Below are 24,088 nucleotides of genomic sequence, written 5' to 3' on the forward strand. Positions count from 1 at the left end.
ATTCACCGAAAATATCTGCTGTCTGCGCGTCCAGCTAGCGACTTCACGGTGTTTAGAAACAGCGCCACCAATCATGCGAGACAAAAATTAAATCCCTGAACACAACATGGCGGCCTCCAGTGACACCAGTCATGTCAGCGGACGCGGATCACGCCGAGCTCCACCTTCTTTGAGAGACATTGTGCAGAAGCTCCGCACTGGATCCTCTAGTAATTTGGAGGATGGATTACAGATGATTCAGGGCCTAGTTCGTAAAAATAGAGGACTGGAGGTTGTTGACGAGTTCCGGAGGTTGGGTGGTTTGGAAGAAATCGTGCAGGTGGTCAAGTCGGACAGATGTGACATCGACAGGAATGAGAAACTAACGGACCTTGCCCTGAGTGTATTGGCCACATGTTGTAGAGAACAGGAGTCGAAGATACGGGTAGGTTTCACTGGACAAATCAATATCCTAATGCCCTTCTTTAAGAGGTGGTACCATAAACATTACAAAATGAAGTAGGCCTATCATTGGGGAAATGAATTTTCCATGGGGCAGTGCGGACATCTAGCCCCACTAGTGTGGCACGGACTCTCACTCCCGATCCATCCTTAGGGATGGATCGGGAGTGAGAGTCCGTGCCACACTAGTGGGGCTATGCGGACATCCTGAGTTTTATCACTTTATTTCTTGTTTTATTGTTGAATCTCCTACATGCTGGATTTATGGTCACTGCATTTATGCTGATTTTACCAGTCTTGTTTACCCACCTAAACGCATACTACGACTATGACTGCTTTGAATCATCAATCCGTCCGTCATGTTCATCACTTAATCAAAACTAAAAGCAGGAGTCCAAGGCCTTGCATTAACCTACATTGGCCTCTTCTGATGTACATATTGTGTTATCTGTTACAAACTTGTAACCGATCAATCCTCATCACCAACATGAGGAAAATATTTGATGATGACATTGGTGATTTGCGTCTAAATCAGATGCCTCTGGGGTACAGGTTGTCTCTTGTATATTCTCCTACCCCTGACGAATTACAACATGTGATTGCACTTAAATTAGTGAAGAGAAGCAGCCTTACATATTCCATTCTTGTACCGGCAAGGCTGTTGGCTGTCTCATCACAACAGCTTAAGTCAAGCGCTGGCAAATGAGTTCCTCGCATATGTGCCAATTACACTGTCATCCTAGACCTATGGAGACAACTGGCGGCGGTGTCTTCCAGGCCATCCATTAACATTTAGTCTCCAGTGAATTCGAAAATGCTATGGGCAATTGTGAAATTATCTGGACTGAAATCAAGGGTCCACGTAACAAATCTATCCAGATTGGAACCTATTATAGGCTGCCAAATGACCAAAAGGGTCTCCAGTTAAATGAGCTCAGGAAATTTGTTGCCACCACGAAGACGAAACTGAACTCCAACTCAGTTTATGTCATGGGAGACTTTAATATTCCTAACATAAACTGGAATGATGGAACAGTTTCCAGTGGGCTAGGATACAGCAAGATGATAGGAGACAAGTTACTTGACATATCTACAGAATTTGGTCTGACCCAGTGTGTTAGAAAATCTACTAGGTCACAAAGGAATACTCACAATATTCTTGATTTAGTGTTTATGAACAACTTCAGAAGCATTGCTGAAATTGAAGTTGTTGACGGAATTTCCGATCATGACATTGTTGTTATTGATATCAACCTGAAAACTATTAAAGAAAAAGAGGCTGCCAGTTAAAAAGGTCTTTCTCAGACATAAGGCCAACAAAGAAGGGCTTTTGTAATATGTTCACAATTATCATTCAGATTATGTAACTCTTGCCGCTGGTAAAACACTGAAGAAAAACGGGCATCTAACAGTCAGAAATTGCAGGAACTTCAAGAAAGACGTGTACAGTACCTCATCAATTTTCTTTTAGCAGGTACAATGTGCCATGGTTCAACAGCTCACTGAAAATGGAAAACAACTGTATCCTTATAATTATAATTCTTTCCAAAAACTTTAAACTCTGCATGCATTTTTTGAGAATTTAATTGGGCCTAGGCCTTAATATTTGGTTTGTAAAACTCACCCCACAGTTGTTACTTCTGTTTTAGAAGATTTTAATCCCTCTTATTTAAGCTGCTAGGCTCGCTGGTTACACGAATACAATTATCTACATATGGTAATCGAACATGTACTGCTCTCTGGGAATAAGAGGTTATGTTGAATTCTGACTGAGTACTGAAGCCTCACCATTTCTACAGATGTGTACAGTTAACTGGTGTCAAAATATCCCTTTCCTGTGTCAGACTTATTAGAAATAATGAAATGGACAATTGGTATGTTCAGCACAAATGCTGACTGCTTTCACATTTATTTTCCTTGTTTATCAAGATAATTAACTTACAATGAGGATAAAAAATTGCCTCTCTACTACAGTGATGGGCATTATCACTTTCCGAGTGATCTTGTCTCCTCAGGGCATCAATGTGTGTGTGGAAAGTAGGAGTTGGTACCGGTATTTGCTCTGAAGAGAGGGCGTAAGTCCCCCAGACATGAAGTAACAGAGGACCAGGGTGGTTCTGCTGTAGTTGCTTCAAATTTGACCAAATTCACTCCAAATTATGTAGATTCAGTTCTGTCACATGGGGCAAATTCACAGCACCAGTAGAAACATGTCAGTTGGTTGGCAGGTCAGGTCATGTCTCATCAGATGGGTCAGATAACTTAGATCAGTTTGAGTCAGGACCTATATCTTGGCTTGAGTGAGTGCAAATCAGGTCAGATTGGGTTAAGGTCCATAAACTCTACTCAGGTTGGTTTGGTCCTTTGTTTTATAATATTGAGAATCCCAACTTTAGGCTTCTATCTCCACCCACTTCCCATTCATGGAACCATTTATTGTTGATCATTTTTGACATAGACTTAGTCCAATATTCAACCTGGGTAAATTTTATCAACACCTCTCCTCCTCCTCCTCCTCCTCAAAAAAAAACATTTACATTCATCTGCAACCATTTTGATTGCTACATTTGATCATTTTTTAATTAGAACTCAACTCAGCCCGCAAACTCAAAAACAAATGACATTAATTGTGTTTAATTTCTGTCCTGTTTTTTCCCTTCTCAAGGTCCATGAGCTTGAAGGAATACCAGCAATAGGTAAGACAAAATGCCACTGGCTGCATTTATACCTTTATTTGATGTGCATTTTTGACTTTGCTGGACAATTATTAAGGAGAACCCACTTGTTATTCAACTGAATCCATTAAAAGAGATGGTCATATTATTGAAGAGCAATTGATGCACAGATTGCTATTATGTCTGTATTCACCTTTTTGTAGATGAAAGAATTACCACTTTGCAGTGAAATGAAAATAAAAATCAACCTGGGAAAGGCATTTCTGAACATTTTAAATAATGTTTCCCCCAACAATGAATTACATTATTGAATATTTTATCTTTCAGTTGAAGTGTTGAAAGCACACACATCAGTCAGTATCATCAATAGAGCATCTAGGGCTCTTGCTAACCTAGCAGAAGTCCCTAAACTATGTGCTGATATTCATCATAAAGACATCATCCCCCAACTTATCAGACTGCTGAAGGAAACGCCTGATTCCAGTTGTCGACAAAGCATCCTTCGTTTGATAAGGATACTTGCAGACACCAATCAGCATGCTTGGAAGATCCTACAGTCTGAGGGATTATCGGCTGTACTTAATTGCCTAGATTCAGATGACATCAAACTCATTGGTTCTGCTGCTCAAACAGCTGCAGAATTAACCAACCACCTGGGATCGGGACAAAGCACCGAAGCCCTTAGATCCTATCAGGAGGTCGGCAGGCAAGCTGTTGAAGACAACAGGGTTGAAGTTTTAGTCAGGCTTCTGTCTCACTCCAAGCCATCTATCCAGGATCATGCCCTGGTGGCGTTACTGAATTTGATGGTATCTGAAGGGGTCAGGGTCGCTGCTGGTAAGGCAGGTGGGGTTGAGGTCTTCATAGAACGTGGCAAGGCCACCACATTCCCCGGCTGGGCTACATACATCCACTGTCTCTGCTTCTGCTGTCGGGAGGCCGTCAACAGAGTCCGACTCAGGAATCTGGAAGGTCTACAGGTACTCCTGAACATCCTGAAGAGCTCCAGCGAAGACTGTGTGAGACTTCATGAGACAATTCTGGTTGCCCTGATGGATTTCTACTACGATGAGCAAAGTCTGAACTACCTGGCTGCATGTGGGTTCATCCAGGTTCTTGTATCCCAGCTTAGACAAGAAGTAATGACATCAGCCAGTAAGTCTACAGTAAATTATACTACATTGTATTCTCCTGAAACCCATTTGTCTTTTCATCACCAAATCTGAAACAAAGATTAAAGGTTACGAAATATTTATGTAAAATAATAAGTGTGAGTATATTGCTGGAAATGGTGTCATCGTACTCAGTGGAATGTTTTGCATTTACAGGAAGTGGTAGAGATGATTTGACAGAGTCAGAGTTTGATTCATCGATGTCATCCAGCAGGTGTACAGATGATGTCACAGTGACGGGGGCATTCCCCAGTACTTCAAGGAAAAGGGCAAGATCCTTCAGTGAAGGTCCTGACAAGAAACAAGTCTGCAATGTTAAATCGTTCATCGGCATGCAAGCTTGTTCTTCGAAGGACACACCACTGCCAGGACCAAAAGCCAAAAAGACCTGCTTGTTGGCTCCAGCAAAGCCACAAGATGATGCCCAATCCAGGATGGGACTCTCTTCCACAGCAATGTCTGTCACAATTCAAGCCACAGAGATGATGGAGGATGAAGACACCTCATCTTCTCTACCTTCTTCAAGTGCTTCAGGAATGTCTCCTGAATCTTCTGCCACCAACTATCAGTCCTACATCAATCCAGAAGCGACCCCTTACTCACCTCCAAGTGTGGACTGGGAGTGGTTCTTACAGCATCGTGAGCAAATGGGCCAGGGGCTATCTCCTCGAAGCTTCTCAAGTTTTTCTTCTCCACGGTCCCTCAGCCCACTTAGGTATTAATGATGGAATTTGCCTGTAGATGTTGATCGCATTGTGCTATCGGTCAATCCTGTACAAAGCCTTGGATTTTGCTTCCCTTTTTTCAAAACAGTCTTTCACAACAATGAATTAGAAAGAAAAGTAATTAACTGATGTACATATCATGCCACAAATTTTACCGATTGCACTGTTAAGAGGCAGATTGACCAATTGCGGGCCTAGTGTGGGTGTAATTTGGCATTTTGGTTGATGGCTGTGTTGTTTTCTCCAACAGACGGTGCTCACCAAAAAAACACATTATTGACTGCACCTACACATAAATTCTCAACAAATCCAAGTAATAAATTTACAACTAAAATATTTTTGATATATCTTAATTTTGTACTGGGCAAAAGCATAAGTGTAAGTACATGTCCCATGTGTTGCCAATATGCCACCCGATCCGACTACCCACAGTTACTTATAAAAGAGGCCTGCGCAGCAAAATAGCCTGCAATATATTCTCATATGATGCAATACAGTAGGCAAACTTATAAGTGAGGCTAGTCAGCATCACGAAAGTTTGCAAGCAGAAGGCTCGAACAACTCTCACTGCCTAGTGTATTGCATCATACGGTAATATATTACCATCACAGTTAGAGCATGACTATTTTGCTGCGCAGGCCTCACTTGTAAGTAGTGGTGGGTAGTCGGATCGGGTTGATATGCAGTGCCCAGAGTGTTGTAATCATGATGTTATAACTGCATAAGTTTTATTGTTCTTTATACCACAGATACGATTTCTCACCAATGTCATCCCCCCAATGGTCTCCTCAGTGGTCACCACAACACTCACCCGAGTACTCACACCATCAAGCTCCCCAGTGGTCACCTCAACGTTCCCCTCAATGGGAGCCCCAGCCCTCACCAGACCAGAGTGATCACCTCTTTCCACAACCACTTCAAGAAAATGAGTCACCAGTCTCTGAGAGCCTCTCACAGACTTTGTCGAGCAAACCCTCCACATTAGAGATAGTCCCCCCAGACGAAACCCCTACAGCATTTGGCCACTTGGAGTCTGTTGGTGCTAGCTCAAAAGATGTTCAAGGCAGCACTGCATCAATAGCATCAATGTCTGAGGAAGCCCCAGTCCACAAAAGCTTAATAAAGAGTCATCAACAGACTTTAACTGACTCCCTCTCACAAGGGTCGACTTTGCAAGCCGTTTGTAATCTCACTCTTGATGAGAAGGCAAAGATTTCAAAAGTAGGATGTGCCACTGATAGCCAACTTATGGACAAAGGAGATATTCTAATGACAGGGTTTGCTAAGAGACTAGACGAACATGTGACTTCCATAAACACTGCTGAATACGGTCAGGAAGCTGGCACTTTCAGGGAGCCTCACTCCAAGAGCTTAAGGATGAGAACTGGGAGAAATAAGACCACTTCGGTTCACCGTCAGACTGCAGATGCTCCAAGCATGGATGATCCAGAGTCAGACACAAACATGCTCTCTTTCATGGGGTCAAAAGAACCAAAGGAAAAGATCCTTGTGGACAAATTTGAAAGAGACATGGAGATTCGCCGAGCAAAAGAGGAGGGGAAACTTAGGAGGAGAGAGTATGCTGCTGTGACATTACTTTCCCGATATTCCCACATGGATGATCCAAGCACGCACATGGCTAGGGAGTCAGTGGTTTCTGTCTTGCTTGACTACCAGCCAAGCTCAGCCTACCTGCAGTCTAAGAGCCAGCGGACCCTACACAGGATCTTGAGGAACAGGCTTTGTTTCGAGCAACTCATCATGGAGCATATCCCTATGCTCATTGCTAGGAAGATGATTGAAAGAGAGAGCAAGAAGCTGGCCACTGCCATGGAAACCAATAAGGTAAACTCCACAGTCAAGAGAAGTCAAAGCACAAATGACTTAAGGAGCATGCAGAGCAGAGCTGCCCATGGTGAAATCAAGACTTCAGGTGGCAGCTCACAAGAGATGAGAGATCCAAGAAAGATCAAGCTGGAAACAAGCCACTCTTCAGTGTCTGAGCCTAAGACCACATCCACAGAAGTAGCACCGTCCAGGAAAATCTGGCCGAGGAGAAAGGAAAGTTTCGATTCTGATGTAGTCTCAGATTTCCTTGATGACTCAGCATCAGACACAACTTCAGTTTGCAGTTTGGATACTGTGGAATCGGAACAGTCCCAACTGTGGGGAGACACAGCATCACCCCTGTATCCCCTTATGGTATCAACTTGCCAGTTCAGGCAAGGCACCATGCTCCGTCTCCTCATGTCCAATTCTTTCAAGGGAAAGATGGCCTGCGTCCTAGCTATACCTTATATATGTCAGTAAGTATAGCAAATCATACTCATGCTTGTCTTTGTAAGAACAGAAAGGAACCCAGATGGAATTTAAGAAACCTTCTAAAAAAGAAAAAATGTATTCCTGGAAGGAGAGATGAGTACAGAGGTGCTGAAAATGTTTCAAATAGCAGATTCAGAATGTATAGGTTTCAGGTCTTTGATTCTGAACTCAGTAGACCCCTTGCTGTCTAGTTTCTTAAGGGGTGTAAGAAAGGACAGTTATGCGTGGACAGGATGAACGCAGTACACTGTTGTAGAAGTGAATTACCTCTCAACGCACCTTTACTGGTGTTCTTAAACTTTAACAAGTGCACTCTTTTTTCCTTTTGTGTTTAGGACAAACAGCCTCAAGAGAAGACTTCTTATCAAGCACAAAGGCCTTCAAATTCTCCTTGATTTTCTTCGCAAAGATACCATCATGCCAGATACGTTCAACAAGGCTGTACAATGCCTATTTGACCTCTCTACTGCCTTATTCTTGAATCCAGATGAGACAGAAACCATTCCAAAAACTGATGATAGAAGTAATATCAGAACTGTCAAAGAGGTTCAGTCGCAAGAGCAAGGTTGTTGCTATGATGCAGTAGAACAGCAGGCAGACACCAAATTGCTGGTAGATCAGGAAGAAGCAGTCCAAGCACATAGGAGTATCCTCACCAAGAGTTCAGAATACTTCACCTGTCTCCTTGAAGGTCCTTACTTGGAATCTGGTCAGAGCGAGGTACCCCTTAAAGAGATTTCCAAAGAAGCCCTGACTTTGATCTTGCATTCCTTGTACGGATGTCTCCACCTGCAGTGCTGCCACATGAACAAAGTCACAGCCAGTGGGGACAAAGTGGTCTTGGAGGCGATTGCTTGCTCGGGTCGGTTTCTTCTCTGGCCAGTTCAGAATAGGTTGTGTGACATCATCGTGGACTCCCACATCAGTGCTGCCTCTGTAGTAAGCCATTTCCAGTTTGGCTTGAAGCACAACTGCTCCAAGCTTACCAACGCCTGCTTGATGTTCATGCTGACAAGTGGCAAGGTGACGCATGAGCACTTTCAGGAACTTGTTGAGAGGGGCTGCGCTAATGATGCCTTCAAAACAATTGAGAGAATGATAACTGATGCACTTTTTTCCATAAATTAAGAAATTTGTCTACTTATTATGACCAACACTGCGTGTGTGTGTATAACCAAAATTATAAATTAATTTAACTTTACTACCTGTTTACTACCTGTTTTCAATTACATGTACCAGTATTCGGCAAGGACAAAATTTAATTGACATTAATTTATTTTCTATTATGTAATTGTTTTCATACCTATTCCTCTCAGATTCTTTCCACTACCAAAAGGTTGAACTTCCATGGTTCAAGGGTCCATTGGGTGGCGCTTGAGTTTGTAATTTGGTCTGGCTTATCCATTTATGACTGCTTGGCAGTCCAAGGTCTGATACCGAAACCGTTTCATTACAGAATTGAATCAAAGTTTTTGTCTACTCCAGGGTTCTGTCTTTTCATAGTGCCAGTGCTTCTTATTTTACAACCTGAAACAGAGTTTCGAGAGCCCACAATGAAAAGTGCTTCTTCCTTGACGTCTCATGATGTTTCATTTCCACAGTTAGGATAGACGGCCTTCTTCAGGTTATCAAAGACATATTTTTAGTTTCATATTTTCACTGGAATAGTCATCCTTTTGGTTTTGATAGCTTTACCAGTGGCTTTAAGTAAATCGTAGGTTCAAAACGTTCAGCTAGACTCTGTGGTGTAATGATCCAGTGATAAATGAAAACCTTTGATTTGTTCAGTATCCAAACTAGTTTTCCGTGGACTCGGCATGTTTTACCGAGCGATTTAAGCAGAACGACAGAGTGTTTTTGACTCCACTGTTTGACTTGGCCGTGTAGAGACCCATTGCTTTCTCTGAACGAGACTGTCACCATTGTCCAGTGTGGCGATTAACTGTGGAGTCGGATGTTGATAAGCCTTGGAAGGTTTTGACTCTCTAGACATTTTGACGTGCTCTCCGTTTCATTTGGGGGATGTTTTTGTGTTGTTTTTGTTTTATTTCAGCATCACCTAAACCTCGTACAATTCTGGTTTCTTACTTTATCAATAAAACAAATTGAGCGAAAAGAAGGATGTATTAACACATTAACAAAGACATGTAACAATGTCTCCATTTTTGTTGACTTCCTCAGTTTAACCGTTCTCTTTTTCAGAGAAACATCTTACTGTCCAGCAATGTGAATCTCGAGGTCTGAATCTGAACAAAAAGGTCAATTTAAATAAAGGTAACATGAAGGACACCAGGACATGCTACGTTCTGTGAACAGTGCTGTTTTGTTACCCTTCCCTTTTGAAACAAGATACTCTTAGATGATCGACCCTCCTATTCTTAAAAAGAATGTCCCCCAGAAATTACACCTTGATGACTGCAGTAATCTTATTTTATTTTGATCACCAGTTGAATATGATCCATAGAGCACTCGTTGGCATATCTGAGGACTGATCGCAGACGATTAATGTCCGATTTTAATATAGTTTCCGCTGCGGGTTGATTTGACGAATACAGCCCCGATCTTCACTGAGAAGTGTGGAGAGCTACGGAAACTACACATGTTCAAAACTGTCGTCGTCATAAGAATACTCAGTTTTCTGCAGGTATTTTGTTGGCGAAAATGGCTCTGCCTGACGAAACTGGAAGACGTTTAAGACGAAAGTAGTAAACCACCATTGCAGTGAGTTTTTCCCCTTGCCACCTGGCTATTCTCATGACTGAGACACTCCCAATTTGATCCTCCTCACGTCCGTTACGGTTGTGTTAGATTTCACCGTCCTCTGCTTCCCAGAGGTTACTACAAAGTCATTCTTCTTCCCCCTTCGCGACATTAAGCGACACTTGTCCAGTGATTCCTTCTTAATCCGTTGCTCTCGCACTCTCTCCAAGTTCTGTTTGGCTTTCTGCAAAAACTGAATCATGGCTGTGTCGAACTCGGCACCCATGATATTCGGTTTGGTTTTTCCCCGATTACTTTTCTGCCGACTGCTGCTGGCTGACTTGGGCTCCAGCAAGCGAAGGTCCATCGGGGTTGCTACGCCCAGCTTGGACGAGGAACCAATCTTGTCCTCTTGGTAGAAGTTCCCAGAGTCCGTGACCACGTAAGCGGGCATGGGAAACTGGACCGCGTCGGGTTCACGGTGGATGCTGGGGAGCGACCCGGTCCGATCGGCGCTGTGAGAGTACCGCAATTTGGCCGGCGTTTGGATGCTGCCACTCCCACAGATGTAGGGCCGGAAAACCATATCCACCTTCGGTCGTTGGAACGTAGGGCTGAAGATATCTGAGAAGTTCGTTCGGACTTCATCGGAAATTGAGAACTGGGACGTGGGTTGTTCCTTTTCGGCAGTGTTTTCACTCGGTGGGCTTGCAAACCTGTTTGACACGTGCCCAAAAATGAAATGCGTGCTTGAGTAAGAAAAAATCACAAATTGTTTCAAAAAGGTGGGAAGGGAAATTTAACTTTGTCGCTCATAAGAATGCTGCTCTTGAATTTTAAAATGTGCCGACCGCGCGAATCTTATTTCTAAAGTTCGTTAAATACTAGGCCTATATAGTAGTACATTTACATTTGTAAACGGTACGTGCAGATAGGTCTGAAGCCCGTTTCAGGCACAACCCTAGTTTTAGAATGAATTAATTGAGAGTGGATTGTAACAAGTTTCTGTGATCAAGGGTATCTTAAACTAATTAGACCCGACGAAGTGTTTTAGATAATCAGGTATATACTTTTCACAAAATCAGGATGGATTTTCGCGTCATTGCGTTTATCATTAACCCCGTCTATGTGTGACGAGCTTGATTGACCTGACACCAAGCCTGACTTTAACCTGTGTGGTTACTGTGTGGTTGTGGTTGGCATTTTGGAAAAGAGGAACAATGTGTTTCAAAACACTGAGAGAAAACACTTTCGACTTAGACGCCAGTGACACAAACACCAGTGAAATGGTAGCAGCGTCGGTCGCGCTTTATGACCAGTGATACTTGAGGTCTTTGCAAATAGGCTTACCGGGAGTACGATACTCGCCAGTGAGCATGGCGTGAATGGGATGAGACAATACCGTATGGAGTATTTATGACATCTTTAGACTGTCCGAAGAATGAACTCCCTGCCGTACCTGTGTTGTTCTGCCAAGGGCACCCCAGCAGCGTGTTGGCGTTTGGGGCGCTTCATCAGGTATTCGCGTAGCCGACTGTACATCTTCCTGAGAGTGAAATGACCAAAGAGCATTTTGATATCAAAGTTGTATTTCAAACAAAATGTACCACATTAAGCCAAAGTCGAATCCTAACCCTATTTCCAAATACCTCGGGCAATTTTCCCCAAAGATAATAATCGAAAAGGAGGTATCAGTCGCTGTTACAGGCTTTGGCAGCGATACATATTTCGACTGCTTTACTATAACAAAAATAAAAAGTAGAGCAGAAAGATAAAAGATCCCCCAGAGTAATTACCAGCAGTTGAGATGGTAGACGAAGCTAGAATTTACAATTTCCAGTTAAAATTTATTGTACCATAAATTCTGATCAGTCACTTTTAATAACTTCCTAAAATAGAACAATCGATGATTAAAATAAACCTGTTCGTAGAGCCACATGCCATCCAGTCAAAGCAAACAGACTGCTGAGGAACAAGTGTTAGTCTAACAAGAACTGGCACTGCGTACACAGCTAGCTATCCATCTTAAAATATACGACAATATTGGCCGGTGTTTACAGATCAACTGAGCAACGTGACCAGTTTGCTGATTTGTTCCGGGCAAAAAAGCTGGGTATGGGCTATTCAGACTGCCAGTAAATGTCGGTTCTGTTGATCTTCACTGGTGTTTCGTATATTCGAATTGAACGAGATAAATAATATTGGATGAAAATTTGTTTTAATGTCTAATTGGGAATTTGAATATTTAAAAAATGTGGATACTGGAATTGTTTGTATTTCTGATTCCTGCAAACGGATGCTGGAAGATCCACCGATGACTTGTCTAACCAAGGGGAAGGGCGGGGCAGTGAAGTACACGTTTTCTGCCCTTGTTATGAAAAATTCAAGAGCTTGGTAAATATTTCCACCACGTACATTGATGATTACATTGATGAATACACATGGTACGATGCACCATACAGGCCAGCTGGTGGATTAAGGTGTGGGAAAGCATATCTAATATTTTGCGCGGCAGTTTTCCATCACTGGTTGTCACATTCAATTTTAATAGATAAAGTAGACACTAGTACTCTGGCAGAAGGTAAGAGCCCCAGATTGATATCCGTACCAAGAGCAGGTCTAAAACCAACTCTTGGGGGTGAGGTGGGAGCAAAAATGGAGGATTTCTTCAATCGGCAATCTTGCGTATGAGGCTTAGTTTATGGGTTATATTAAGGGGGGACGAAAGGATACAGACAATAATGCGGTTACTTTCGCTAAATAAAAAAAAATGCATTTTTGAGGGGGTTGTCTTTTCCCCCTCCCATCCAAAATGGTTCTTACACGGTTTTGAAAAAGATGCAGCTCGCTTATATTTCTTGCATTTGATTACTGTAAACGTAAGCCAAATGGCCCTCTACTCTAAATGATAAATTGTAGAATGATTCAGAGATTAGATTGGTGTAATTATACGGGTTTGGAGCGTCATTTTCGGTGTATATAATTACTTTATTCATTTTTCCAGAGGATTATGTAAGTCTTGAGCTCACCTAAACTCCTCTGATTTGAAGGCATATGGATCGGGGAGGGTTTTCCCGAACGCCAAGTTCCCGTCGTTGATGCGGCTTCCGTCCGATCCAACCAGGCGAAGTACATTTTTCTCCCGATACTCTTTAATGTACTCGCTCGTTTCTTGTCGATGTTTGAACGGAGCCTCGTATCTCTCTGCTCGCTGATTTCCAGCTGATTTGGTGGAGGGTTTCGTCGGGGTCTGACCGGACCGCGCCAGTTTGCTGTTGTTGGTTGCCGGTTTCCTGGGGGTTGAACTGCGACCTCCACGGTCGATGCTCAGAGGCGGGCTCGGCCGCAGGATACCCAAGGGAAGAGAGTTGAACCAGCCCGCTAGCGGCGTACTCCATGCTTGGTGGGTCGAGGTACAAAACTCCGGTGTTGCGATCTGGCCGGCTCGGTGGACGAGCCCCGGGCGCCAATTGCAGGTACAAATCTCCTCAAACACTCCCAGATCGTCCATCAAGTTCTGATTTGACCTGAATTTAGGACAAGCCTTGGAATTCGACCTAGACATGACAAGGCAACAGTCAGATCAATAAACCACCTACTGGATTATTGAGATTTCCTTGTAGTGGGAGGACAGGTTCATGCCTCCTTGCCGAGATTTTACTCCATCCCGTTTAGGAGACAAAAAGTACTACTTTTCCCCTTGAAGAATGCAACACTCCTTTCGTTGTGAAACACCTGTCGTTATAACTTCCGAACATGCTACGAGCATCTTCAGCCACGAAACGACAGTGTTAGCTATTTCTGGCGGCGTGAGCTCACTGGCTGGCGACATGTCACCAAGCACACCCAAATGACAAATCAAGGTTTGTCCCACAGATGAAGAGGGTAGTCAACAGGATTTCCATGACAAAAGAGAAGACGGCTTCGTCTGACCGCAAGAGTGTGTACCCCATCAAGATTATGAACCAGTTGAAGAGTTGTAACGTCTTTGTTGTCGAGTAAGAGTGTTTGCTCAAGCAGAGAGTCGTAAGTTTTTTTTTCAAGCCTGGACATTTGATTACAGACTAGACTCGTAATGCATGTTGCTCCTGCCACACGAACTTGGTGATCACGCGAGAAGCAAATCGCTCACCGGCTTGGCTATAAGTGGCGTGCTCGGCCGCCGGCAACCTATGGAAGAGGCAAATTTCCTGGCAGGCGAGGAAACTGCAGCTGACGATGCTGATGCGGGAAATCGATTTTTGGTCACGTTAAGAGGAGTATTAGCAAACATGATGGCTCTGTTTACTCTAGGCAAATGTACGGCACTATTCAAACAATGACTTTATATTAATTTTGTTTATATTGAGTTTTATTCTACACCGATTTTCACTTATAAACAGTGTGTTTTCAGTAATGTCCTAGACCTTTGGAAAAAAATTCACAATTGTACTCAGGTGGGGCTCATGTCCTGATGCGATAGTGCATAATCATGAGTCTTATCGCTTGCCGGTTCGACTAAAGATGAGTCAAATTTTTACCTTCGATGAGAGAAACCGCAACTTTCAGTTTGAAGCTGAAGAATCTAGTTCTCCTCATTTAATTCATAACAATGTCACTTCTCCGTCACGATTCCTCAAGAATGGATTAGATCTGTGTCAGTGACTAAGATATGAAAAGAAAGGTTCTGGAGGTTTGAAATTTGAAAATCGAGAACAAAGCCGGCGGGGCAGGACACGGTTTATACTCAGTGGCGCTGTTTGTGATTACAATAATATATTTATCATATATTTACAACCATCACTTTAAAATCTAATTACATCAAGGACGACGAAGGATGACCTGAGGGATATATTCTCCCCTTCTCCAAAGAACGCGAGTTCTTAACCTCAGAAAGGATGGGGGAGATTACCATGGGCATCGCCAGGAGGAATTGCAGGAGCGGGGCAACGCGCTCATCAGCTAAAAGAAACAACATCAGGAGGGGGCAAGTTTCTTTGTCCAAGATTGGTCAGTTTCATGGCCTTTCATCTCTATTTTTAAAACTTCTTTAGCCATTTTCCGTTGTTTTTTTTTAATTGTTTTCTTCTTCCTTCCCTCGCGATGCCAGGAATAACAATTCTCTCAAAGTACAGAATACAGATCTCTAAACGGTGTTGTTTGACAAACTCAAATGAGTGGTGGCGCTATACTACTGCAGTCATAAGTTTTATTCAACATGGCTGCGCGCAGGGCACAGGAGGACGAAGGCGGACCAAGCAAAAAGAAACCTAAAATAATCAAGACCTTACACGACAAACACGTAAAGAAGAGACTCATTGTTGTGTTAGAACGATCATCGCTGGAGACCGTGAAGGTTAGTACAGTATCAGTGATATTTTTGTGTTATTTGTCAGATTTTATTGTCGAAATGATCGAGACCATCGTCAGCCCTTCGGTCTTGCGCGATAAGCCTTATCGCAAAAACTGCATAGGTGATTTTACACAATGGTAGAAAGGCATTGTGGGAGGGAAAAAGGAGCAAACGTCCCTTTTTCCTTCCCACAATGCCATTCTACCATTGTGCAAAATCACCCATGCATTATTTGCAATAAGGCTTAGGTAGCTAAGGTAAACTTACCTTAGGTAAACTTACCTTTGCCTAAACATATTTCTTTATTTTTTTGTCCTTTTTAAAAAAAATTTCTTTTGAACTTTTTCATTCAAGGGTGCATTTTGAGGCTTGTTTTTACTCTGCCTTTTCGCAGTCAACTGATCATTGAGAAAACCACATGCTCTGCTCATCTCAAGCATGTCTCAAGTCACTAACATGAGGTTCTGCTAAAAGTGCTCCTGAAATTAAAATAATTTCGTCATCAAATCTTTCGATGAAGAAATTCCTCCTGAAGAATATCCTAACCAATATTTCACATTGTAAATGCAATCAGATTTGGGGCCAAATTACAGACAAAAGTGGACTGGAAATTGCCCCAGAATGCACCACAGAGCATCTAGAATCCAGAATTTTCCGGGGCCCTTAAGCAGGCCCCGGACCCCACGCCGTAAGGGCTTCGACCTTAGCACTCGCAATTTTGTCTACCGCCTTGCCAAAATTTTCAGCCATGGAGAACACTGATAACATGCGTAAAAAGTTGTGTAGATTTATGTGTTTCTTGGTCGTTGAGAGTGTGCATGTTGTTTTTTATGGAAGCCGTGTTGAATCTTTGATTCTAGGCTGGTAAAAGTTATGAACTACTCAACTGTGATCGCCACAAGCACTTGATGAAGAAATTCAACAAAGATCCTTCAGAATGTCGCCCAGATATCACCCATCAGGTAAATCATAGGTGTAGCCAAAAATAATTCAAGGCAGGGTGACACAGAACCTGCAAACCTCCAGAGAAATAAAACCAACCATGAAAATGTAATCCCATTTTACAGTCAAAAGAATGAAGAAGAAAATGTATTTGCTTGGAATTTCTTTCCTCTGAGTTATAAAATTGTATATTTGTTTAAAAAGAGTAAATAAAGGAAGACAAGGGTAGAATTCTTGCAGTAAAAGAATGTCTTTTAGTTGTTTGTAAGTTATGTAAGAGCTATCGGCAGTGAACTTTCTTGTTAACAGCTGGTATGTGGCCATTCCTTTTTCAAACAGTTTTTTTTCTACGTGTTTTTTTTCCATTCAGTGTCTGCTAATGCTGTTTGACAGTCCCCTCAATCGGGCTGGCCTGCTTCAAGTCTTTGTCCACACTGAAAAGAATGTCCTCATACAGATCAGTCCTCAGACAAGAATACCGAGGACGTTTGATCGGTTCTGTGGTCTTATGGGTAAGGACATTGACAGTGTAACAAGCCATAGCACAGGACTGTTGGTGCTCCAGATGAGTTCTTTGACAAAAATACGTTTGATTCATTTGTTGGTCTTATGGATGGGGAAAAAATGGGAAAAAATTATACTATTTTCAATATGATTCCAATATTTGTTCCCTCATTATGGTAGAATAGCAAGGACATTAAATAGATTTTTCTGGTTTCATAGATAGTGGCAATGACATGGCATAAAGCCATAAGTCATAATGGAGGAACCATTTTGTTGGATCATTACAAGTTATTAGTAATGTAATTCTCAAATTCGTATTCATACATTTAGAAGAAATCTTTTCCTCTTTCAAATTGCCCAAATGTTGGTATTTGGTTTTCTGTCAGTACAACTCCTTCACAAGTTGAGCATCAGTGCATCGGATGGTCCGCAGAAGCTGCTTAAAGTGGTCAAGAACCCAGTCTCGGACCACCTCCCAGCAGGCTGCAAGAAAATCAGCACCAGCTTCAGTGCTGAGAAGTGCGTCAACCCCCGGGACCTGGCCTCGGCTGAAGAACCAGTTGTCATAGTGATAGGAGCAATGGCTCATGGGAAGGTAAAAATAAACAGCTGCCCTTTCTAAAATGTCAGTGGAAATGGAAATTACTGTTGTCTCATTTTGTCTATCTAAGTTTTATAGATCATAAAGAAAGAAAGTTTTGCTGTTATTCGATCTCATGTTCAAATTTTTTTTGTTTACTTTACTCATTCCTGTCAAGGTGGATGTGGATTATGCTGAAGATGAAGTCGCTATCAGCCTTTACCCATTGTCTGCTGCCCTCACATGTGCAAAGATCTGCTCTGGCTTTGAGGAGGCCTGGGGAGTGGTTTGATTGTGACCTCTGCAGTCCTATAAATATTCATGACAGCTGACCCCCACTGCAAGAACTGCTATTGAACTGTGCTGTATTGATGTTCAAGTGGCGTTGACCCCTGACCTCTCAGGAGCAGAATGTTTTTGGATATCTATTAAATTGGGAAACCTATGCATGACAGTGATTAATTTGCACAATGGGAGGAAATTTACCTAGGTTTTGAAAAATGAGCATAAGTTTCATTACAATGTAGAGATCCTTGCATTGCTCTGCAAAGATACACTCTTGACACAGTTGTCATATCAGTCAAAATCAGTCAAATTTCCCATATGTGTCTGTGTACTGGGGCAAATCAAGTGGAAGGAATTTTTGACTTTCTGACGTTTACATCAGAAGGACGGTTAATGAAAGTTGAATGAGATGTATGAATTGTATGAGAAACTCCACTTGTAAAAGTCACAAGTTAGGCTTCATCTAAAAGTTATGACTATGCCTGGGAAGAACATGCACACTTATGGAAGGTAGTTTCTGTGGCTATTTCCCATTGACCTGTGTGCTGTTCCTAGCCACAGCCAGTTAATTTGAATAAGGCCTTGGTTGCTGAGGTGGGACCTTTTCCTGGTATGCACCAATGACAGATCTGTGGGGGGCCATGCCCCTATTAAAAAGGAAACCCCCTCCCAAATATTTGTTGGAATGAGTGAGAGAAAGGTGCATTTTGGTCTAGTTCATTTCCCTTCCCTTCAAAACACTTGAAAAAGGCCCAATATGTAGTCTCATCCCTCAGAAAAGCCATCAAAGATTCTGTGACAAAAATTTGAAATTTCGGGGACCCCTCCCTTCAAAACTTTTGCCCCTCCAACCCCCCCCCAACATTTGGTTCTAGATCTGTCCTTGGTATGCACTGCTGATAATGGTTTGTGTGAATTCCTGTTGTATACAGTGGGTAACTCCTTAGGTTCAGTAAGTTTCTACATTTCAGCTCTATCTTTGGCTTCAGGCTCTATTTGGAATAGTTTGGTCCCTAAGTCTAGTGCCCCAAGCTCAAGGCAGCTCCATTTCATGCTCCAGAATCATTCACTTGTTTCATGTGAGGCTAAAGTTCAGGGAATTTTTCCTTTGATTCCAGCCATAAATGTTTGAGATGTGTATTGCTGATCTAGAGTTGAAACTGTAGATGAGCTAAGTTGAGGTTGGGAGAAGGGCTTTTACTGATGGGGGGGGGGCAACAGGAGTCATTCTCCCTCACTCCCTCAAAGGCACAGTTGTTCCTTTTGGGAAAAAAAATGAGAGGAAAGCAATATGAGGGGAGGTTAATTCCATTCCCTCCAAAAGCATGTAAAAAAAGCCTAAACTTTAGTTTTACCTTTTATAAAATAAAAAGTCATGATAAACATTGTATGACTTGTTGGTTTCCCTTCCAAACAGAAAATGGGATCTGGATTCACCTTTGAGGATTTACAGTAGTTTCCTGTCTCTTTCATTTGATGTCATTGATGCGGTGCTGGAATTGTGAACCAACCCACAAACCAATTTTTATCATAAGTCAAAATTTTGCTTTCTGAAGACAGGCAAAATGCATGCTTCACTCAATGGTTCACCCAATTGGGAGCCTGAAGAGGTTTGACCGCCCGAGAGGTTTTCCATTGTTTTTTTACTTTCACAAAATCAAAGATACAATCTGAAACAAGTAGCTCTGATATGGCCACATTCCAGTCTCCTGCAGTGCCATGTGGGAGGGTTGAGCATCAAAATTTTTTTAGGGGGGGATTCCTGTCTGCCCCCCCATTGGCAAAGCCTGGGTGCATCACTGGCTTCATTCACCCAAGAGTCTCCAATGACAGGCTGTTGCAGGCTCATGCATGAGCTGAGTCATTTGGTAATTCAAAAGACATATACACTTTAGGGTTAAAGAACAGTCAAATCTGGTTAAGGTTTTATAGACTTTTTCCAGAGGTTTTTGTTCAAGACACTTAACCCCAGCAAGTCCCTGGAGTACAAACTCAAAATTGGGGATTCATCAATACAATTGGGGGTAATCACTTTGAAACACTTGGGAGTGGATTTAGATTTTTCATTTTTGTACATAAAATAAAAACAAAGTACAACAGTAACCACTGTTTCAAATCAATACCAAATATATATACTTTTCGTTTATACACAATAAATATTCATGAAAAACTATTGACTTATTTCATGCGCACAGATGATGGTCAAAATTGAAATAAAAATATGTCAGGAATTCGAAGTTACGTTTGAGGACAAGGAAATTGCGGGATTAGAACAAAACAAAAAACAAATTTGCTTGAAAAACCTGGAGTTGAGAATAACCTTGAACCTAATGATTGATATGTATCACTGTCCAGCAAACAACTGGTAAAGAGAATTTAAGCTGTCATCACATCAGCCCTTCTCTATTAGGTGGAGAGTTGCCTCAGAGCAGACAGGATAACTACGCCCCATATACGCCCCCTTGAACTCCCTTCCCGAGGCTGTGACCTCACGAACTGTCTGTCAGTGTGTGTTCTCCAGGTCTGGAAAAACCAGCGAGATGAACCGTGTAAATAACTCGGTGGGATTTTTTTTCCGCGCAAAATTCTGTCGGTGCTGCACTGTGCACCTGGGGGTCACATTACAGTGCTGCGCAGCCCAGGTTTTCCTGGAAATAATCGCAGCAAGAAGTATTATACCTTCGAGATAATTACATGTATTAAACTGTCATATCATTTATGTGAATGCACCCTGACAAATTGATAACACCAGATTGAAGGCCCCCCAATATGACCTGGGATTAAATTTCGTCCATACGGCAAGACTCTGTGTACATTTTGATAAACGTCAAAGTATCACTAAAGATTTGACTTCTATTTGTTGAAAAGTAGACTCTGAACTGCCTTTGTAAGACGAAGAGTTTCATTAGTTTTTATCTCCGCGTGGTAAATAGACAGCCAGGTGACGTCATGCTGTTTTGTGCTGTGGGCGCGCGTGCGTGAACGTTTGTGCATGGCCTAGCATAGGCACAGCAAACGCGGTCTGAATATCCTGCCATTGTACATACACATGCACATACCTTGCACACAATGGCGGTAGCAGAGATGGTAGACAAGGGCGGTCAAGTCTACCAATTTTAACCAATATCTGGGGACTCAATTCAAGGAAGATGGCAAGGGATGATTTTCTAACATCCAAGGCACAGACTGGCTTTGTGCAGTTCGACAGGGGTGGCTGGAGAAAGAGCGAGGAGGATCCTTACGACAAACAGTCCACCAGCCCCGCTGGCGGGAGCGACAGCAGTCTGCCTAGCGCCACTGACAACGGGGAAGACAAGGTGATTCACTCGGGACATTTCATGGTGAGCAACCCCCATAAAATCAAGCATAAGCACAACAGTGGCGGGAAGAGTGGATACAACTTTGCCAATGCACCGACTGAGCCAAGCGCCAGCTACCAGTTTCTGGAATTTGACGGGACGGGTTCTTCGGACATTGATGTCTCGTTTTCCAAGCTTTTTGAGTGCATGAGTTTGGCCTACACAGGGTAAGTCGTGCGGGTTGCCATGCTCCATTGCACGTTTGTTGAAATCCCTCGTTACATCATCCTAACGGTGTTACATAATTCAACGGGTGCCTTGGCACATGTTGGTGAGCACGGGAAACCAGTTACACCATGGTTACACTTGCAGTTACCATGTTGCAGTTTTCATAAGCAACTTGTAGGGAAATACCTCACTAACAATAATGCATGCAACATGTGGTCAGATCACAACACTAGTAATAACATTAACAGAACACTAACAGAATGACGATTATGTATGCAGTGGAGAGCCTAGCTGTTTGGACAGTAGCTTGAATTTTTTTTATACAAAGAGAAAATTTTGGAGAAAACAAATGAAATGTTCAGGTTTACAGGGGATTATTTTGTTGATAGAAAACATCTGGACTCTTTTTGGGTGGAAATTTGATTCTGCCTGACGCAAGTTTCCTCCATGCACAGATTCAGTACTGTTTTCAGCAGAAAATCTTCTTTTTTAAAAATTTGTGTACGCACATTGCTTTATGCAACTTTTTGCAATGCTGTGAGTCTCACCGTGGAGCAATTTTTGCTATAATGCAGATGCACCCACCTCCATGGACTTGCTGTGTGCATCAATTGAATAGGAAATTTAAATACAGTGTATTTCATTAGGCACCCTTCACTCTGTGTGTGATCGTGCATACCGGCACAGACAATTGTTGTGACTTGTGATATACAAGTCCTCTCCTGTGAACTGCAGCACCTTCTGCAACATGAGATAAAATTAAAGCTGTTCAATGCAGTCTTCTTATTCAACTCCATCATGAGTGAGTTGATTTGGCTAATCAACTCAGGAGAGGATGCAATAAATATGCGCAAGAGACAAGACTGCGCTGAACAGAGCCAGCCAGCACACTTCGACAGGCTTAGTTGAATGATTAAGATGTCTGCACTCATAAGCAGGAAGTTCCTACCTGAGTAAACTTGAGAATTTTTTTCTCACGCCCTCAGAGAACACTGAGGTTACTTATTGCTTTACAGTATTGTAAATTGGCAAACACAATTATCACAGTCAGTGATCTAATCTGTTACTGTTGTAAAAAATGACTCTGTTACATTTTGGGGCTCTAAGTGTTCAGCTCATTACTATTACGCCCCAACTATAACCTCAGTCCCAACTACAGTTGGGCTCGTCCCAACTAGAGTGCTATATTTGGGCCGGCCCAACTACAACACAGAGGTCCAGTGTGCATGTGCCCAGTATGTGCCGAAGTCATAATGTTTACAGTGTCATGTCATAGAGGAAGTGCCATATTTTAGATGAATTGTGTCAAGTGTAAGATGCATAAACCTGGACAAGGTTGAAAAATTTCTGTAGAAACTGGTCAACAACAGTTGGGCCAGCCCAACTGCAGCACTACAGTTGGGGCTGTCCCAACTATAGTTGGGACAGATGCTATAGTTGGGGCGTAACAGTACCATTTAGACATGTTGTGTAAAGAATGAAGCAAATTGTACAGCAAATTTAGAAAGAATGTGTAAAATGAATTTCAAAAACCTCTGTGCACAAGTCATGCAGTGTGGATTTAAATGGAAAAATGGCAAATAAATGTGTCTTGGATCAAGTCCATCGGTTGGCTTGGCCCACTTCTGCTAGCAAAGTCACAGAGGTTATGCGTTCAGAGGGAGTTGGAGAGCAAGGGCTTTGCATTACGACGATAGGCTCAAGAAAACCTGTAGGGTATTCATGCTAACTAAATCAAAATAAAAATAACAAAGAACAGCATCAAAGGCACCAGCAGTCTATAACCTCTTTTCTCATGTAATTCAGTGTTAAGAAGGGGTTATTTGATAAATTGTAAAGTCTTGCTTAATTACCAACAGGGCAAAACTTGTTTCACCAAAATGGAAATCCTTCAAAGGAATGCGATTGAGCTGGAAGGACAAGATCAGATTGAACAACGCCATCTGGAGAGAGTGGCACCAACAATGTAAGTGTCTAACTTCCGGCTGTATTAACCAAGCTATGAGATGGGAACTAGACCATGTAGAGCTTGCTAAAATTTTGCTCTGGCTATGTCCATTATGTTTGGCTATGGCATGGTGTATTACTTGCTCCTATGGAAATCATAGCCAGAAGGTACATCCATCTCCTATAGGTACATGTAGGTTATTACCTTCTGTAGCCAGGGGAATCACACAGCATGTGTCTTGCGATGGCATAAACATGTTGATTAATATTGGTGATTAGATTACCATTTGTTGTGTTCCTAGCTTTGACCTTCATTAAGGTAATGTCAATTTGCTCTTGGGAACAAACAAACTAACATACAGACAAGCACCCCCAACCAGCAAAAAAAACAAACTTAGACTAAGACTGATATGAATAAAATCAGTCTCATCATAGCCACGCATGTATTCAGTAACATATTTGACAATTAATCCAATTTGCTAAGTACACACACCATGACTCCATAGCATCCTGTCCACAGAAATATGAACTAACTTGCTCTTATTCACCAACTATCAGCTGAAATCAGATAAGCCGGCTACTGCATTCAGTCAAGTGAATTGAATGTCCCTGCCACTCTTCAGCATTCTACCTCCAAATGCATACTAGAAACACAACGCTTTTTCCGTGTTGCGACAGGGGTGAATTTTGGATACAGGTGTTTGGAAAACAACGACTAAATCAATTAGATACAGTGAAATGTGTGCAGGCAGTGAGAGCCTTGAGAAAAAATTAGCATAATTAATGTAAGGTTGTTAGGCACTTTATTGTCTCCAAAGGTCGTGGTTGTTTTTTTAAGATATGGAACTACATGTATTTGATTAGGAGTTCTTTACAACGTACAGCCATACATGTACAGTACGGGTATAGAAAATCTAGAATAACAACAAATAGGTA

At 42.2% G+C, this 24,088-nt stretch overlaps 4 protein-coding genes across 4 annotated transcripts in view; 3 read left to right on the top strand and 1 right to left on the bottom strand.

Annotated features, from left to right (window-relative positions):
• Positions 1-54: 54 nt before the first annotated feature.
• Positions 55-9,637, top strand: LOC110985463 (uncharacterized). Its single transcript, XM_022246501.2, has 6 exons — positions 55-424; positions 3,107-3,137; positions 3,444-4,271; positions 4,445-5,003; positions 5,763-7,319; positions 7,671-9,637. Exons 1-6 carry the CDS (start codon positions 107-109, stop codon positions 8,461-8,463), a joined length of 4,086 nt encoding a protein of 1,361 aa, XP_022102193.2. The 5' UTR covers positions 55-106; the 3' UTR covers positions 8,464-9,637.
• Positions 9,638-9,728: 91 nt separating this feature from the next.
• LOC110985464 (uncharacterized) lies at positions 9,729-14,329 on the bottom strand. Its single transcript, XM_022246502.2, has 3 exons — positions 13,065-14,329; positions 11,495-11,581; positions 9,729-10,751 (listed from the first exon to the last, which is right to left on the bottom strand). The coding sequence occupies exons 1-3, from the start codon at positions 13,598-13,600 to the stop codon at positions 10,088-10,090; spliced, it is 1,287 nt and encodes a 428-aa protein (XP_022102194.2). The 5' UTR covers positions 13,601-14,329; the 3' UTR covers positions 9,729-10,087.
• An 877-nt stretch (positions 14,330-15,206) lies between these two features.
• emg1 (EMG1 N1-specific pseudouridine methyltransferase) lies at positions 15,207-19,859 on the top strand. Its single transcript, XM_022246393.2, has 5 exons — positions 15,207-15,370; positions 16,228-16,329; positions 16,680-16,821; positions 17,200-17,408; positions 17,572-19,859. The coding sequence occupies exons 1-5, from the start codon at positions 15,233-15,235 to the stop codon at positions 17,683-17,685; spliced, it is 705 nt and encodes a 234-aa protein (XP_022102085.2). The 5' UTR covers positions 15,207-15,232; the 3' UTR covers positions 17,686-19,859.
• Positions 19,860-20,641: 782 nt separating this feature from the next.
• LOC110985408 (MLX-interacting protein-like) overlaps positions 20,642-24,088 on the top strand; it is a 40,359-nt gene continuing 36,912 nt past the window's right edge. The window contains exons 1-2 of the mRNA XM_087140924.1: positions 20,642-21,204; positions 23,065-23,171. Of these exons, the coding sequence (XP_086997050.1) occupies positions 20,828-21,204; positions 23,065-23,171 (484 nt within the window). The 5' untranslated portion in view covers positions 20,642-20,827. The remainder of the gene's footprint in view (positions 21,205-23,064; positions 23,172-24,088) is intronic.

The sequence above is a fragment of the Acanthaster planci genome, linkage group LG09 (assembly GCF_054643075.1).
Source record: "Acanthaster planci isolate LZ-2023a linkage group LG09, COTS_SCS, whole genome shotgun sequence".
NCBI classification, from domain to species: domain Eukaryota; kingdom Metazoa; phylum Echinodermata; class Asteroidea; order Valvatida; family Acanthasteridae; genus Acanthaster; species Acanthaster planci.

Coding starts and splice junctions, on each gene's coding strand:
- LOC110985463 (XM_022246501.2), top strand. CDS start 107: ATGGCGGCCTCCAGTGACACCAGTCATGTCAGCGGACGCGGATCACGC. Junction 425..3,106: donor AACAGGAGTCGAAGATACGG/GTAGGTTTCACT, acceptor TCCCTTCTCAAG/GTCCATGAGCTTGAAGGAAT. Junction 7,320..7,670: donor GCTATACCTTATATATGTCA/GTAAGTATAGCA, acceptor TTTTGTGTTTAG/GACAAACAGCCTCAAGAGAA.
- LOC110985464 (XM_022246502.2), bottom strand. CDS start 13,600: ATGTCTAGGTCGAATTCCAAGGCTTGTCCTAAATTCAGGTCAAATCAG. Junction 11,582..13,064: donor TTCAAATCAGAGGAGTTTAG/GTGAGCTCAAGA, acceptor TTTCACTCTCAG/GAAGATGTACAGTCGGCTAC. Junction 10,752..11,494: donor CCCTTGGCAGAACAACACAG/GTACGGCAGGGA, acceptor CGTGTCAAACAG/GTTTGCAAGCCCACCGAGTG.
- emg1 (XM_022246393.2), top strand. CDS start 15,233: ATGGCTGCGCGCAGGGCACAGGAGGACGAAGGCGGACCAAGCAAAAAG. Junction 15,371..16,227: donor CATCGCTGGAGACCGTGAAG/GTTAGTACAGTA, acceptor CTTTGATTCTAG/GCTGGTAAAAGTTATGAACT. Junction 16,330..16,679: donor GCCCAGATATCACCCATCAG/GTAAATCATAGG, acceptor TTTTCCATTCAG/TGTCTGCTAATGCTGTTTGA.